The sequence below is a fragment of the Malaclemys terrapin genome, chromosome 12 (assembly GCF_027887155.1).
Source record: "Malaclemys terrapin pileata isolate rMalTer1 chromosome 12, rMalTer1.hap1, whole genome shotgun sequence".
Lineage (NCBI taxonomy): Eukaryota > Metazoa > Chordata > Testudines > Emydidae > Malaclemys > Malaclemys terrapin.
In genome coordinates this window covers 26,855,737-26,872,868 of record NC_071516.1, presented here as the reverse complement: position 1 = coordinate 26,872,868, position 17,132 = coordinate 26,855,737, and the positions used below count along the sequence as shown (strand labels likewise).

Genomic DNA, 17,132 nt, shown 5'->3' with positions numbered 1-17,132 from the left:
TCACCGTTAGAACAGAGAGGCCAAGGATTGGGTGGGCCATGAAAAAATGGGGTTTGTTTAGTCTGGGAAAGAAAAGACTGAGAGGGGACATAACAGTTTTCAAGTACATAAAAGGTTGTTACAAGGAAGAGGGTGAAAAATTGTTGTTCTTAACCTCTGAGGATAGGACAAGAAGCAATGGGCTTAAATTGCAGCAAGGGTGGTTTAGGTTGGACATTAGGAAAAACTTCCTAACTGTCAGGCTGGTTAAGCACCGGAATAAATTGCCTGGGGAGGTTGTGGAATCTCCATCATTGGGGATTTTTAAGAGCCGGTTAGACAAACATCTGTCATGGATGGTCCTGACATGAGTGCAGGGGACTAGACTAGATGACCTCTCGAGGTCCCTTCCAGTTCTGATTCTATGAAGATGGCAATATCCCCTCGCCCCCGTAGCCTGTCCCTCCAAAACCAGGATGAGGAGGTGTGAGGCCGCATGTGCTATTTTGTAGTGTTGGCTCAGGGCTCTTTTCAGGGCCTTTCGCCTGCATTACATTCCCGTTATTCCTTAGGTAACACCCAGATGCCTTGATCAGGATCTGGGCTGCTTTGTGCTAGGCACTCTACAGAGTAGACCCTGAGGCACTTGAAATCTAAGAAGATGAGCAACATGCGAAAGGAGGAGGGAGGCACTTCTATATGTGTCTTTTGTGGTTCTTTTAGGGTGTAATCTTTGGTTTTATAATTCCATCCATAGCTGAATAAGGCATGTTCCAGTTGCCTCCAAACCACCTGGCCCTGCGACCCCTTAGTCTGCTTATTCAAATGTTAGCTGAGTCCTTGAAACAAAATCCCTAGAAGTTGTTGCGACGGACCATATGCTGGAGGCACTAACCAGCTGCCGCCCCAACAGCCAGGCATCTTTCTCAGACTAGTGCCATTGTAATTGAGATGGCAGTTTCTATCGGCTGCAGTGGCTGATAATTAGAGATGTCTGCCTCCATTCCCATTAGACATGATTGAGAAACAAACCACTGCCAGATGAATGGACCATGTCCATAAAGGAAGGCACTAGAGAGTGCAGAGTTGTGCTATTGTTCTCCGGTCTGTAGTCCTAGCATATGAATTACCTATGCCTGCAGGATCTGCTGCTGTTTGCATCTATTTGAATCCCAGATAATAACTAGAGCTGCATCCATACATGCGGGTCCTCTTATTTTGGCTGCCACCTTCTAATCGCTTCTTCCCTGCAGCTAAAGAACTTGGCTGTCAAAGTGAAGTATAGATGGAAGGGAAGGGGGGAGCAGGAGCAGCCATGAGAGAGGGACTATTCTTTAGAGATCCCCCTTCCTTTGCAGTTCCAAGATCCTCCCTAAATCCTCTATTGGTTTGTCACAGAAAATCAGCCCATCACAAAATCTTGCAACCTCAAGGGGACCGCAGGCCTGTCTCATGGAAGGGGCAGTGCTGTCATCAGACCTCGTAATGGAGCAGTCCTCTGCTAGATGCAGCACTTTGTTCAGCACCATAGTTCTGCCCCTCTATCCAGCATGGAGAGGGTCTGTGATGAGAGTGGAAATGGATTGACTGGTCCCAGAACCCATGTCGGAGGTTAGAGCCTGTGACGTGCCTGGTGAGTGGTTAGTGATTGTCTTGTGACCTATAACTTCACTCCCCTGAACACACTGATCTGGGGAATGTTTTCAAAGGCACAGAGGGCAGTCAGGCATGCAACTTCCTCTGAAAATCTCCCCTGTTGTCTCTGTTGTTCAGATGCAAGCTCAGCCACCCAGTGTGTGTCTTAGTGGAAGGTGGTGATGAAGTTACAGTTGACTTGCTGGAGGGTTGGAGGAGGCCTGGCTGGCCGGGATGCTAGGTAGACGTTACCAGCACGTTTGTAGTATTGTAGTTTCATAATGAATTTGAGATGAGCCAGTTTTATTGAGAACAGGGAGCAGTGTCATGCTTGTCCTGTATCAGAGGGGTAGCCGTGTTAGTCTGAATCTGTAAAAAGTAATCAATGGATTTCCATTACTTGCATCTGAAGAAGTGAGGTTCTTACCCACGAAAGCTTATGCTCCCAATACTTCTGTTAGTCTTAAAGGTGCCACAGGACCCTCTGTTACTTTATGCATGTCATGTTCAGCTGAGTGTTGATGGAGCAGGGGCTCTCAACCTTTTGCATAATGGCACCTTCCTAGCTGCCTCCTCTCCCTCCAGGCCCCATCTAGCTGGGCCTGGACAAGACCACCTCATCCATTTAGCAAGCTGAGAAGGGCAGGGTGATCCTGACACCTGTCTGCACCTGCAGGTTCAGGACCGTGATCTAGAGTAACAGCAGGGTATGTGATGAACAGGCACAAGGTGAGAGAATGCCATGATTTGGAGGCTGTGCTGTCCTCTTGCCCAGGTATGGTACAGTTGGAAAAGTCCAGCCATGATCTAAAGGCTTAGACAAGTCCAGAAGTGTGGAGAGTTCCAGACACTACTGCCAGCCATGTCTTCCACAGAGACAAGCTTGTGTGGGCTGTGCTGTGTGGGGGATTGGAGCCTGGATTGTCTTTTTGTTCTGTGTTTGTACAGTGCCTAACACAACAGGGTCCCGATTCAAGATCAGCACTCTTGCATGCTACAATAATGCAGCTAACTACTAATTCTCCCACAGGCAGATAAGAACGTATAACGGCCATACTGGGTCAGATCAATGGTCCAGCTAGCCCAGTATCCTGTCTCTGACAGTCACTGGTGACAGATGCTTCAGAGGGAATGAACAGAACAAGGCAATTACGGAGTGATCTATCCCCTGTTGTCCAGTCCCAGCTTCTGGCAATCAGAGGCTTAGGGACACCCAGAGTCATTCATGAGCTAAAGGAACAAAGGGCAAGGGGTCAACGATCTTCTGTAAGATGAAACAAGATGGTCTTTCTGGATTGATGTTCATATTGACCTAGTGCCATACTGTCCTTGCAAACTGCAGGATTACACAGATCATGCAACAAGGGGTAATGAACTGTAAAGGTTTTATTTCAGATTATTATAATGGGTGGCTTTACAAAAGCAGAATATAGTGTATGAATTAGTGTGTGTATCCTGGAGGGCAGGGGCAGAATTAAGGTGGTTGAAATTCTAATCTAAAGTGAATGTTTACATATCAGTATTGTTAACTGAAAGTTTGGAGCTGTAGTGGTAATGGAATATTTATTTAAGTTACCTTGACTGGTTATAGCCATACTTCTTAAGGCCTAGGGTATTTGAATTATAAAGTTCTTGTTATGTGTGTTGTACAAGGGTCATATGTAGCGTAGCAATCTCAGTTTTCAGCTAACCTCTATGTTAATTAAAACTCCTTTAAAAAGAACAGGAGTATTTGTGGCACCTTAGAGACTAACAAATTTATTAGAGCATAAGCTTTCGTGGGCTACAGCCCACTTCTTCGGATGCATACAGCGTGGAATAAATATTGAGGAGATATATATACACACATACAGAGAGCATAAACAGGTGGGAGTTGTCTTACCAATTCTGAGAGACCAATTAAGTAAGAAGAAAAAAAAAAACTTTTGAAGTGATAATCAAGATAGCCCAGTACAGACAGTTTGATAAGAAGTGTGAGAATACTTACAAGGGGAGATAGATTCAATGTTTGTAATGGCTCAGCCATTCCCAGTCCTTATTCAATCCTTTGTTGATTGTGTCTAGTTTGCATATCAATTCCAGCTCAGCAGTCTCTGGTTGGAGTCTGTTTTTGAAGTTTTTCTGTTGTAATATAGCCACCCGCAGGTCTGTCATTGAATGACCAGACAGGTTAAAGTGTTCTCCAACTGGTTTTTGAGTATTATGATTCCTGAGGTCAGATTTGTGTCCATTAATTCTTTTGCGTAGAGACTGTCCGGTTTGGCCAATGTACATGGCAGAGGGGCATTGCTGGCACATGATGGCATATATCACATTGGTAGATGTGCAGGTGAACGAGCCCCTGATGGTGTGTCTGATGTGATTAGGTCCTATGATGATGTCACTTGAATAGATATGTGGACAGAGTTGGCATCGGGCTTTGTTACAAGGATAGGTTCCTGGGTCAGTGTTTTTGTTCAGTGATGTGTGGTTGCTGGTGAGTATTTGCTTTAGGTTGGGGGGTTGTCTGTAAGTGAGGACAGGTCTGTCTCCCAAGATCTGTGAGAGTAAAGGATCATCTTTCAGGATAGGTTGTAGATCTCTGATGATGCGCTGGAGAGGTTTTAGTTGGGGGCTGAAGGTGACAGCTAGTGGTGGTCTGTTATTTTCTTTGTTGGGCCTGTCTTGTAGGAGGTGACTTCTGGGTACTCGGCTGGCTCTGTCAATCTGTTTTTTCACTTCAGCAGGTGGGTATTGTAGTTTTAAGAACGCTTGATAGAGATCTTGTAGGTGCTTGTCTCTATCTGAGGGATTGGAGCAAATGCAGTTATATCTTAGGGTACGTCTATACCCAGCCGCTAGTTCGGCGGCTGGCAATAGAACTTCTGGGTTCGACTTATCGCGTCTTGTCTGGACGCGATAAGTCGAACCCGGAAGTGCTCGCCGTCGACTGCGGTACTCCAGCTAAACGAGAGGAGTACGCGAAGTCGACGGGGGAGCCTGCCTGCCGCGTGTGGACCGAGGTAAGATCGAACTAAGGTACTTCGAACTTCAGCTACGTTATTCACGTAGCTGAAGTTGCGTACCTTAGTTCGATTTGGGGGGTTAGTGTAGACCAAGCCTTAGAGCTTGGCTGTAGACAATGGATCGTGTGGTGTGTCCTGGATGGAAGCTGGAGGCACGTAGGTAAGTGTAGCGGTCAGTAGGTTTCCGGTATAGGGTGGTATTTATGTGACCATCGCTTATTAGCACAGTAGTGTCCAGGAAATGGACCGCTTGTGTGGATTGATCTAGGCTGAGGTTGATGGTGGGATGGAAATTATTGAAATCATGGTGAAATTCCTCAAGGGCTTCTTTTCAATGCATACAAATCTGACCTCAGGAATCATAATACTCAAAAACCAGTGGGAGAACACTTTAACCTGTCTGGTCATTCAATGACAGACCTGCGGGTGGCTATATTACAACAGAAAAACTTTAAAAACAGACTCCAACGAGAGACTGCTGAGCTGGAATTGATGTGCAAACTAGACACAATCAACAAAGGATTGAATAAGGACTGGGAATGGCTGAGCCATTACAAACATTGAATCTATCTCCCCTTGTAAGTATTCTCACACTTCTTATCAAACTGTCTGTACGGGGCTATCTTGATTATCACTTCAAAAGTTTTTTTTTTTTCTTACTTAATTGGTCTCTCAGAATTGGTAAGACAACTCCCACCTGTTTATGCTCTCTGTATGTGTGTGTGTATATATATCTCCTCAATATTTATTCCACTCTGTATGCATCCGAAGAAGTGGGCTGTAGTCCACGAAAGCTTATGCTCTAATAAATTTGTTAGTCTCTAAGGTGTCACAAGTACTCCTGTTCTGTTCTTTTTTGCGGATACAGACTAACACGGCTGCTACTCTAAAACTCCTTTGTTAAACATTTGACTGTAACTTGCAGTCACTTTAAAAATAAACAATAAAATTAAAGGGACAAGATGAGTGAGATAGAACATCTTTTATTGGACCAACTTCTGTTGATGAGAGAGAGAGAAGCTTTTGAGCTACACAGAGCTCTTCTTCAGGTCTGGGAAATGTACTCACTGTTGCAGCTAAATGCAATCTGGAACAGATAGTTTAGAAGAAGTAGTTAACATATTTCAAGGGACCACTCAAAGTGAAGTGGCCATTTAACACCTCTCCAGTAGTGGTGGGGGGGATGGAAGGGAGGGAAAGGTAGTGGGGTGGGGTATGTCAGAGGGCTATAGATGGTTGTAATAAGCCATAAATCCAGTGTGTCTATTCAGTCCATGATTTTTAGTGTCTAGCAAAGTTAAGCTTTCGAGCCTGGGAGCTTAAATTCATCTCTCACCAACAGAAGTTGGTCCAATAAAAGATACTGTCTCACCCACCTTGTGTGTCTAATATCCTGGGACCAACATGGCTACAACAATACGGCATGCAATAAAATTAAAGGCGATCCAACCACACAAGTTTGGGCTAGATGAGAACTTTTCCAAAGTGTGAGTCTGTTGCATCCTGAGAGCTCAATGGGTTTGGACTCCTGTCTCAGTCACGCAATTATGAAGTAATTTCCTTTCATGCAAAGGGAGTGGTTACTGAATGAATAACCACTCTGCAAAACTGTCGATGGGTTTTTGTGGAGGAATCTCTGCTAGCCAGCAGGTTCTGTTTGTTCGATTTGTAATTGGCCAGAGGCATCTACCAGTAAACATTCATGACAACTTTTGTGGAGAACAAGAGTCTTCAGTTAAATTCAAAACTAACTTTTACTGGACAAAATATAAACACCTCATAAGAGATTTATAGCAGTAATTAAAAACAGTGCTGTGGACACAGCCCTGTCTGTTATCCTGCACTCTCTAAGTCGGACCTTTCCCCCTGTGGCATGCCCCAGGAGCTTCAGACCTGTCTCTTCAGAGCCCTCCTTGACATTAGTTTGTGTGGTCCCAGTGGCCTAATGGATATGGCATTGGCCTCGTAAGCCAGCGATTGTGGGTTCAAGTCCCATATGGGGTGAACAACTACTTTCTTTCTCTTTATTGCCACTCATCTTCCTTTTCGTTTTTCTCTCTTCCTCGTAAATGGGGATAAAGACCTATCCAGCCACATGTTCATTTCCCCCTGGATTGGGGGTGAATGGGAGGAGGGGATGACCAGCTCCTATCTGCCCAGGGGACTTAAGGAAGAATCTCCAGCTTCATTTTTGCTTTCATTTGAGATACTGTGATGTGATTTTCATTTTGAAATGCATACAAAAAATTACTACTACTGAACAAGTATCAGAGGGGTGGCCATGTTAGTCTGGATCTGTAAAAAGCAACAGAGTCCTGTGGCACCTTTAAGACTAACAGATGTATTGGAGCATAAGCTTTCGTGGGTGAATATCCACTTCGTCAGATGCACATCTGTTAGTCTTAAAGGTGCCACTGGACTCTTTGCTACTACAGAACAGACTCTTACCACCACCACCACCACCCTCCCCTGGTTTACATCCTGCATCTGATCCCAGTTTTTCCTCATCCTTTCTCTTTCTACAGTATTCGTTTTCTTCAATGCTTTTATTTCTAAAGACATTTGTGTCCCTGCCAGCAGGTAGGGGATTTTGGGGGACAACTATTGCACTGGTGGGGTGCAAAATAAACTTTATTAAGAAAATGCAAAAACAGAAAATTCAATAGTGAGGAGTATGGGGTTTAAGGTATACAATTGAGGAGGGGTTTCTTTTAGTAAATAGGATAGGGGGTTTCAATAGTGGGGTACAATACAGTTGGTAACCAATTAACACTGAAGTATAAATGTAACAGGTAGCTAACAATTTCTATGTAAAGGGTGTGTCACAGCAGCATATAACCAACTAACAATTATGGGTAAAATGTGTTAAATAACCAACAACTCTAGGTAAAAATGTGTCACAGTGGTGTAAATGTAAAATGTGAGGGGTGTTAGAGAGAAAAAGGGTAACCAATGGGGTTTTATGCTAGACTTCAGTAATACAATTGAGGTTTGGCAGCAATAGGAGCAGGGTGAGCACGTGGGGGAAGGGATTGAGAGAGAGAGAGAGAGAGAGAGACAGACACACACACACACACACACACAGCAGACAGGCCTCAAGTTTAAACAGCAGAGAGACAATTATACAGAACACAGCAAAAGCTTATCTATGATTTAACTTAACCAAGACTACACAAATTAGCAAGTACAAGTAACAAAACACAATGCAACAATTCTTTAAGCCTAACTTACAGAGTACAATGCAAGCAATTTTCTAAACCTAACTTAACCACAACTATGCAAAATGAAATTACAATTTATCTAGACTAAAGGCTAAATCTAACCTAATGGGTGCACCTTATACCAGGGGTAGTTCCAGAGAGCAGAGTGGTGTGTGCCCAGGATACAGCTTCAAGGGGGAGTGGGGGTGTTTAACTAGTGGTGGCTGCAACCAGGCTTATTTCTAGCAGCAAAGGCGCTGCGGAGCTAGAAGCAGATTACAGATACAGACCAAGGAGTTAGCTTGGGTCTGCCTGAGAAAGCCAGCAGCTAGGACCAGGGGAGTCTGCAAGAGGTTTTTCCTTACCAATCCCCAAAGCAGCAGCAGGAACGGCAGTAGCATCAGAGGACGCAGAGAGGACTCGATTCGCTTACAATAATCAGGAGATCTCCAGGCACAAATTTTGTTGTTCGTGGGAGGGGAGTTTAAAAACGGGGGTACGCTCAAAAACAAATGAGAGCGGGGAGAGGGCCCCCCAAAGACCCCTAGCTGATCAGACCAGGTGGCAAAGCAAGGACCTTCTCCGGGGGTCGGATCAGAAAATGTCTGGTTTTAAAGGCAAACTCAGGCAGTTTCCCGCCAGTAACTTTGATTGGTTCCCCTTAATCCAGGGCAGGAGAGAAGACCGGGAAAACTGCAGGTAGGCACAGGACATGTCTGGGCAAGTTCTGAGTCACAGGTATGACTCATATGCTCAGCTATGTGGCCACTTTAGGTCTTGCATACCTGGGCAGAGCACCCTACACCCAGCCGGGTCTGAACAAAGAAGCTTGACAAAGGAGCGAAAAAGCCCCCACCTCCCTGAGCAGAGCAATGGCTCCAGTCAGTCTGCACAAGCCATTTCCATGAGCAGGGCCAGGCTGTGACTTTGCTCAGTTCCATGGCCGGGGGGGGGCCCAGCCACTCAGCACAAACAGAAAGGAATCCAACAGGGGGACAGCTGTAATGGACAATTTGAAGTTGCTGTTCTTGTGGATTTTTTTGGTACGTTCTTTTTCTCATATGTGTGTATGTAATATATACGTGCATATATATAATGTCTGGCTACCTCGTTTTAATTTGTTACTTTTTCCTCAAAAGCCCTGGAATTCTTACAAGAAAGATTTTGAGACTAAAACATTTTTGTGCCTAGACAGAAAGATGCCCCTTTGGTTTGTAATTTTTGTTTTGTTTTGTTTTTCCCTAATGTGCCCCATCTTCACATTCTCTCTGTGCCTCTCCACTGGGGCTTGGGGATCCAACTATGCTTCTGCATTTTTATTCCTCTAGCACAAATGTATAATGTGTGAGAATCCATACTAAGGACTGGAGTATTGAAATGTGTGAAATGCACGTTCAGTTTCATATAATATATGTGACCTAATAGGCAAATATTCAGTCTCCTCTCCTTCCCAAATCCCCTACAATTAAAGGTCACTGTGAGGCTTCCTGTTTGTAAGTGGGGAGAGGAGCGGACACCTGAGGCTGCAATGTGCAGGGGAGGAGACTGAAATTCGTCTTTTACTTTTGTTCTGTCAGTGAAATGAAGCTGGTTCTTTAGATTAGTTGAATTATTTTAAAGAGGAAGAATAAGTGATGAATTTTTAAAGAAACAAATCTTGGCCTTTTTTTCTTTACTGTTTCTTTTAATTCAAAAATCTGTCTAGAGTCTGTGATGCTTTAGAGGAAGCAGCTTTCTTATAAATCTCTACGCTGAAATTAAGGTTTGTAGCATGGCAGGCTGGAGGGAAATCGATGGATACTGACAGTGAAATACCCTGACGCTAGTTGCTGGCTGCTGAGAAGAGGATCCATGGAAATATCCGCATAAACTTCCAAATACGTCCCTTCTTTTTAATAAACACCCTGCACGGTCTGAGCACTGAAATGTGGGAGGGAACCTCAAGAAGGCAGCCAGTGCAGCCCCCTGTGCTGAAGCAGGATTTGGGAATTGCTGCAACATCAACAAATATCAGACTCTTGGTGGCCTCTGCATCTTCTGGCCATGGGAGATGGTGCTAGGCTGGGGCAGCAGAAGGGAAGGGTTACTTATATACACAGTCTGCTCTCAGACCACTGAGAGAAATTCCTGCCTCTCCTAGCTGCCTAAGCTACTTCCAGCTTTCCGTCCTGCCCTTCTCCACCTCAGACACTCTCATCTGTGCTGCCATTTGCTGACTAGTTGGAATCCAGTGGCCCACTTCCAGTTTCTGGATGGAAATACTGGAACCTGGCCAGAAGGGAAAGAGTCCAGATGGCTGTACAGGGAATGAGGAGACTATTGCAGAGATTCTGTGCCTGGGACGCTCTTGTATTGCACCCCTTGCGGGGTCAGAAACTGTGACTCGCCCCTCAGGGTTTCAGCAGCATGGACCCTGGTCCTAAATAAAGTGCTGGACAGAGCAACTCCCTGCAGCCCATTTCCTAGTGCTCTCTGAACATTGCTGATCACTTGCATCTCAAACCAGGCACAACCCCACTCCTCTTCTTGGCACTGCATCCCTACTCTGTTCTCTTCCTGCTGCCCGGCAGTTGAGGCTGGCGTCATCTGAAAGTGGGCAGGTACCCTACAGGTGGCTAGTCCTAGATCCTACTGTCTGCCTTGATAGATGGTAAGCAAAAATCCCCGCTCTGGCCCGGGGAGGTGTTTCTGATGGGATATTTAATGCAGCGTTTGGTTGCTCCACGCCACGAAAATTGGTTTTCCCATTGGGATGTGGGAGCTGCCCTGTTCAGTAGGGCTCCAAGGGAAGCGATATAGGTTGGGGCCTTCAGTCAGTTTTCCCTCTGCCCCAAGCCCCTTCCAGCTGCATGCTGTAATATCTTCCCTGTGCTCTTCCTGCCTGCTGACTGCAGGCTGCTGAACTCTGGTGTGCACCTGTCCATTCCATACTACCTGATCTGATTGTCACCACGGCTCTGCCAGGTGTGATGCTTGCTCTGCTCCCATGGAGGGACAGAGAATGTCCCTCTGGGATGTGCAAAACAAAGTAACCTCATCAGAGCGTCAGGAAACAGACAGTGGGGATCAGACCAGAAAATAACGGGGTAGTACTTGATCTCTGCCTAAATCCCAGGCCCTGCCTTCAGGCCCAGAGTAGCTGGGTGTTCTGCTAAAACAGTCAGTGAAATAGTTGTGTGGTGACATGTAAATAGTCATTAGTAGCTTTCAGTATCAGCCACACCCCATTTGTATAACTGGGGTAGCCCACGTCTGGTGTGCAGCTGTTTTTCCAGGCTATTTGCAGAGTCAGGAAAACGGCACTGCATTGCTTCACATTAGGGAGGGTTCCTTCACAGCTCTGTGAGCTAAAATCTTGCCTAACAGAAGCTCTGATTCTTCAAAAACTCTGGAGCCTCCTTGAGCCGAGTGCTGGTTGCCCTGAGAGCCAGTTCAGTCCAGTCCAGCCCAGCCTGGGCTGCAGCGTGCTCTTTAGGGGAGAGATTTTTGTCTGAGCACGATGGTAGATGGTCATCAGCCCATTGCATATTCTGTATGCAGTGGGCAGGTCTTGCCCCATGCCACAGATTCCCTGCAACTGGATTGTGTGATCCAGCTCAGCTGGTGTATGTATTTGTGCACACCTCACAATAGGCATGTTTTAATTGTGTTTAGTCATTCTAGAGGAGGTAACAAAGTATCCACACAAACTCCGTCCTGCTGATTTGAGACAAGGTAAAACCAGTTTACTACACAGCTAGCAATGAATGACTCCATGATTCTGCCTCAGCCAATTGGATTGTAGTTTATCCCTTCAAAAGAAATGACCAATTCTCTCCTGTCTCACTTTCAGTTCACACCTCGGACCCCTGCTTTCTTTGCAGCAGGGGCAGGATGGCCTGGCTCCTTCCATTCTCCCATGGTAATGTGAGGGCACAGTGCACTCCGAGATCCTGCTCACCGTGCGACAGTTGGAATCCTGGAGAGTATCCAGGCCCAAGTGGATGCAAGGAAAGCACTTCAGAGGAAATAAGAGCCTCCCAGACACCCCACATGGGCCAGGGGGAGGGGGAAAGAGAATGGGGCAGAAGGAGCTAGATTAAAGGAAATTCCCTGCAGCTGCTGAGTGGGAGGGGCTGCTTTCTCACTTGACTTTGAACCTGATCCTCCGCTGTGGTAGATCAGCATAGCTTCATTGACTTCAGTGGAGCTGGGCTCATTTTACAGCAGACCACCACTGATCTCTCATCCTCTCCTGGCCCAAATGTCAACAAAACAGACCGCAGCAAATAAAACGAAACCAACAAAACAAATGGAACATCGCAGCGGATTGTTCAGCTTCTCCCAGCTTTGGCTCTCTCTTTGTGTCACTTCTCGCTTCCACGTCCGATCTGCTTACAAGGGCTGCAGGCTCCATTCACAGACTGACTAAATTCCCCAGCTACTTTTTCCTGTATGGAGCAGCCTAAACCAGGCTGAGCCTGTTCTTGCCGTTTCTGCTGATGCCCTGCCCTGAGGACGCCCTGCCTTTTGCTGGCCCCCTTGCCCTTCAGTTACAGCAAACTCTCTTGGCCCTGGTGTGGTTGAAGAGGTTTGTGACTCGGTCATAGAAACAAATTCATTCTGAGCTGCACTCGGGCGTCTCGCTCAGCCCCTGAGCCATCCAGTCTGGTTACTTTAAAGCCCTTTCCTTCTCCCTATTGAATATTCCCCTCATTCTTTTACCAGGGTTTGAGGGTGAAGGGTTGGATCATTTGATTTTTTTCCTCTTGTGTAGCTTTGATTTCTGTGTAACCCCCTGCCCAAGTGCCTAGCCCCCTGCATGTTGTAACCCTTCTGCTATTGGGACATTAACCCTCATGGAGAGCAGCCTAGATAGACTTTGTGAAGTTGTGGACAGGTTTCCCTGTCCGTCTGCTTATCACAGTAGCACATGGTGAAATAGCAATCGTACATTTATTAGCCCCCTTTTATCTCAAAGGATCCCAGAGCACTCTACATGCTGCTAGACTTACCCACAGCTGAAATGTAGCTGCCTCTGGGGTGGACACAGCACCCTATTTGCTTCCTGTAATCCAAACGTTTGTACCATCCATGTCACTTTCACTGGGTGCTTTTTTCACTTGTCCTTCGTCCTCCCTTCTCCAAACAATCTCCTGGGGATGGAGTGAGTACAGAATGGCCCGTGTCAGTCTGCTTTTCCTGACTGCTCCTGGGAGCTATGTGCTGTCAGCAGCAAGACCATTGTCATGGTGTGGGAGGAGGTGCCGCACCAGCACTGTCGGGGCTTGTCTAAACATGGAAGTTGCACCGGTTTAACTAAAGGTGTGGTATTAAACCAGTGCACCTTGGAGGGTGGGCAGGCCTTGTGCTCATTGATGATTGGAGCAGGAAGAGGTTGCTTTGAGCCTGTGGTTAGGGAGCAGGGTTATATTTCCTGCTGTTCCCTTTCTGCTTAGAGCAAAAGAAACAAAATAAGTGTCTCTAAACTGTGTGTGGGGTTCAGCTCTGGTCCTGGTGCCCCTTTTCTGCATATCTTTGATTTCTAAGCTCTCTGCCATCTACGGAACAGACAGCTGGTTGTGTTCGTTCCAGTACACACTTAACTGGGAGCCACACCAGTGCTCTCGTGGCAACTTTACATTTGTTCTTTCTTGGTATGGATCTAAAATAAGTCATTCAGCCAGAGGGGCCCTGGGGGGAGATTGTCAGTACTGTGGGGCTCCGGGATAAAATGTTCAGGGGGGGAACTTGCTGAAAGACTCCTTTGTTGTTGCTGGAGGAGCTGCCGCTCTTCTCCGGCTTTCAGAGGGTTAATGCAGGCACTTGTCTTCACGGAGATGGTGGCACCTGTTAGACTGGCCTGTTGGCAGCTGCAGGTGGGGCCTGACTCTGTCCATTTCTCTCTCCCCAGGTCATCATTGAAAGATACAAGGGGGAGAAGCAGCTGCCTGTGCTGGATAAGACCAAATTTCTAGTCCCTGACCATGTCAATATGAGCGAATTGGTAAAAATTATCCGGTAAGTGAGACAGCCCAAAGCGAAGGTACCATGACCCCTCCTGCCCCGCCCTGGCCGTGTGACCTGGCGCAGGATGGGGTGGCCGTGCTGGGTTGGGACAATGGGAACTGGCCACCGATGTGGGGGAAGGGAGCAATGGACAAGCTGCCTGGCTGTCACCAAGTGGTGGATGGATTCTAGGGCCTGGGAGGGGTTTGGAACCCAGGCCCTGCAGCCATCGCCTTACAGAAGGAAGCAACCGTGTCTGCTGCCTGCTGCGATGGGCTCAGGCTACATTAAAGCCCCATCGTCCTCCCTCCATCCCCACCCTCCTGCTGTGGGTGCCTGTGCTGAGCTTCCAGAAGCAAAGCCACCTCGTCCTCTCCAATTCCTTGCCCTTTGCCGTCCGCCATTTCCCTGTGGGGCCATGCTCTGCTGCAGCCCAGAGTGTGATAGTCATCCTTCTCCTGGCTGGCAGGAGAGGGGTTCTTGGGAGGGCAGCGTGAGGGTGGGAGAGCCCTATTCTGCAGCATGCCCTGCGTTGATGGGGCATGGGTTGGCTCTTTGGTAACAGAGGTGGGAGCAGAGAGGTAGGGCCAGGCCCTAGGCCACAGAGGGGGTTGATTTCTGAGCCAGGACTGGAGCTCGGAAGTTGTTGACTCCCCTTCCAGCGCTCAGATCCCTTGATGCTGCCTTGCTCGGAAAGCCCATTCAGTGAGTGTAGCTCTGAGGCTATAAGCATCGTGGGAGGATGCTGCCAGCCTCAGGGGGCCGCTCAGGGGCAGGGGTGCAATGGGAGGGGGTGAAGCAGGTGCAGCAGCCTCGGATGGAGAGTCTTTCAGGAGGCAGTAAGAGCTAGAGCCACAAAAGGGCGTGGGCGCCTAAGTGCCATGTTAGTGGGCGGGGAGTGCTCTGACCACCAGCTCGGCCTTGCTCTCTCTGGCCCAGGGATCGTATCCGCAGTGGAACAGCTTCAACACTGGGCCACGGAGAGAGTGAGCATGAGAGTGACTGTGTAGCCTGGTGGTTAGAGCCCTCACCTGGGAAGTGAGACCCAGGATCCACTTCCTCTGCTCCAATGATTCTTTTCATTATCCGCCATGGAGAGCTTGAGGGAGCCCACATCACAATAGCCCAGGGGGCAGATCCCGCTTCAAATCCCTTCTGCCCTCACTTGAACCAGGCCTCTCCCACGGGCCAGGTCTGTGCCTGAACCACTGGGCTGAAAGGGAGGGGTTCCTTTCAGAGCGGGGCGGGGCTTAGCACCAGTGATTTGGCATCTCCCGTTGGCTAGCTGAAGTGAGGCATCCCGTCTGTCCCCATTGGTTGTACCAGGAGGTTGGGTGCCCGGCTCAGGCTTCGGAGTTCCCGGTGACTTTCTCAGCGTCCTCACAGTGGCATTCCTGCCCTAAATGCTGCATTACCAGGAGCCCTGGGAACCCGAGGGGGTTGAGTGTGATGGCTCAAACCTGGAGAGAGCTCAGCCTGAGAGGACAGCTAGTGCCTTCCTGCCCCCCATGCCCTGCCAGAGGCTGTAGTGCTTGGGGGCCACAGCGAAAGGGGCTTCCGAGCCCCCTCGGCTGCACCAGCGCCAGAGCGGCTCAGCCCTTCCCCCCTAGAAGCACGGGGAGGGCCACGTATCAAAGCAAGAGCCTTGGTAGAAGGTGGGCCTGGCTGGGCAGGCTGGAATGGGCCCAGCTTAATGGGCAAAGGCTCCCTTCCCACGAGGGCAGTTCTGGGTCACGCCAAGGGAGGCTGAGCGCCCAGGCCTGGCCTTGTTGAACAGTTGGAGGGCCTCCAGCTCCCCAGGGAGGTCACTGCTCCACTGCCTTCCCTGCCGTTCCTCGTTTGGTCTAACCACCCCTCCCTCCTCTGTCACCCGCAGGCGCCGCCTGCAGCTGAACCCTACCCAGGCCTTCTTCCTGCTGGTGAACCAGCACAGCATGGTGAGTGTCTCCACCCCCATCTCGGAGATCTACGAGCAGGAGAAAGACGAGGACGGCTTCCTCTACATGGTCTATGCCTCGCAGGAGACCTTCGGCTACTGAAACGGATGCGCAGCACGCGGGGACAAACTGAAACTGTTGCACATGGCCCCCACCCCGGGAAGATGACGTGGCCAGAGGCTCACGGCGCAGGAGCTGTGCAGACCCTCTTCCCCCCCCCGCCCCCCCAGCCCCCATATCGACTTCACCCCTGTAAAGGCACAGACAAAGCTAGTGTTTGACTCATGCCTCCCCTCCCCCACCCCCCTGCCCCAGGCACAGCACTAGTCCCTCACCTCCCCACCCCACCTCCTCCTCAGCAGGAACTTCAGCTGTGTGTGTGTATTTGTTCTTAGCCTAATGCCAAATCAGCCTGGGCTGGTGATGGAGTCAAAGGGGGGGCCATCTCCTTGACTTGTAGTGTGTGTGTGGGCGGGCTTGTCCTCTGAAAATTTAATTAAAGGGCAGGAAGTCTGCAAAAAAAAAACAAGCCAACAAACAAAATCATTGCTCTTGAGTTTTAATTGATTTTAATTACACGCATATCAAATTCTTGGTGCTACCGAGTAGGTGTAGGCGTCTGTAGGACTGTGGATAATGTATATCTGTTAGATTTATTTTATTATTGGTTTTTATTTTTTAACCGGGGGCGGGAGGGGAATAATTTGCCTGTATTCTGTAGATAAATAAACTGAGCTTCTTTGCACTTTAAAATGCAGCAGAGTGGAGTTAGCCTAATTTATACACATACAGCACTGCTTCTCTGGCAACTTTTGGACCTTGAGTTCCTTTATTCTTCTTCTTTGGAATTGTTTTAAAAAAAAACAACTCCCCTCCCCCCTCTCTCTCTTGCATGGGGTGTTTTGGTCCCGTTGTGGCAGAGACCCTTGAGGAATGTACTGATTTACATTTTTTCCTTTTTTTCATGTACTATACCAAAAGAAATGTATATGAAAAAACCCACCCAGTTAAAGCGATACAAAAGTCTATATACATTATACATACAAATAAATATGAATTCAAGTTGTGTCTTGAGGAATGTTCTTTTCCCATCTCATTCATTTTCACTGTGAGCATCCCCCAGCAGTTGGGGAAGGGACGGTCCAAAGCCCATGGTGGTAGTGGAGCCATGCCAGCTGCATCTGGGTTTAAACAAGGCTGTTGGTACTGGATCTGGCGCAGTTTCCCCAGGCCGTATGGTCAAGGGTGGCAAGTGCTGCCCTAGGAGATCTGGATTCTATTCCTGGCTCTGCCACTGGCCTGCTGGATGACCTTGGATCAGTCACTTCACTGGCCTGTGCCTCTGTTTCCCCATATGTAAAATGAGATAATGATCCTGTTTTGTAAAG

The 17,132-nt window shown here is 48.0% G+C and overlaps 1 protein-coding gene across 1 annotated transcript in view; it reads left to right on the top strand.

The window, feature by feature from the left end:
- The window catches only part of MAP1LC3A (microtubule associated protein 1 light chain 3 alpha), a 41,246-nt gene extending 24,440 nt beyond the window's left edge, over positions 1 to 16,806 (top strand). The window contains exons 3-4 of the mRNA XM_054045847.1: positions 13,713 to 13,819; positions 15,684 to 16,806. Of these exons, the coding sequence (XP_053901822.1) occupies positions 13,713 to 13,819; positions 15,684 to 15,846 (270 nt within the window). The 3' untranslated portion in view covers positions 15,847 to 16,806. The remainder of the gene's footprint in view (positions 1 to 13,712; positions 13,820 to 15,683) is intronic.
- Positions 16,807 to 17,132: the final 326 nt, after the last annotated feature.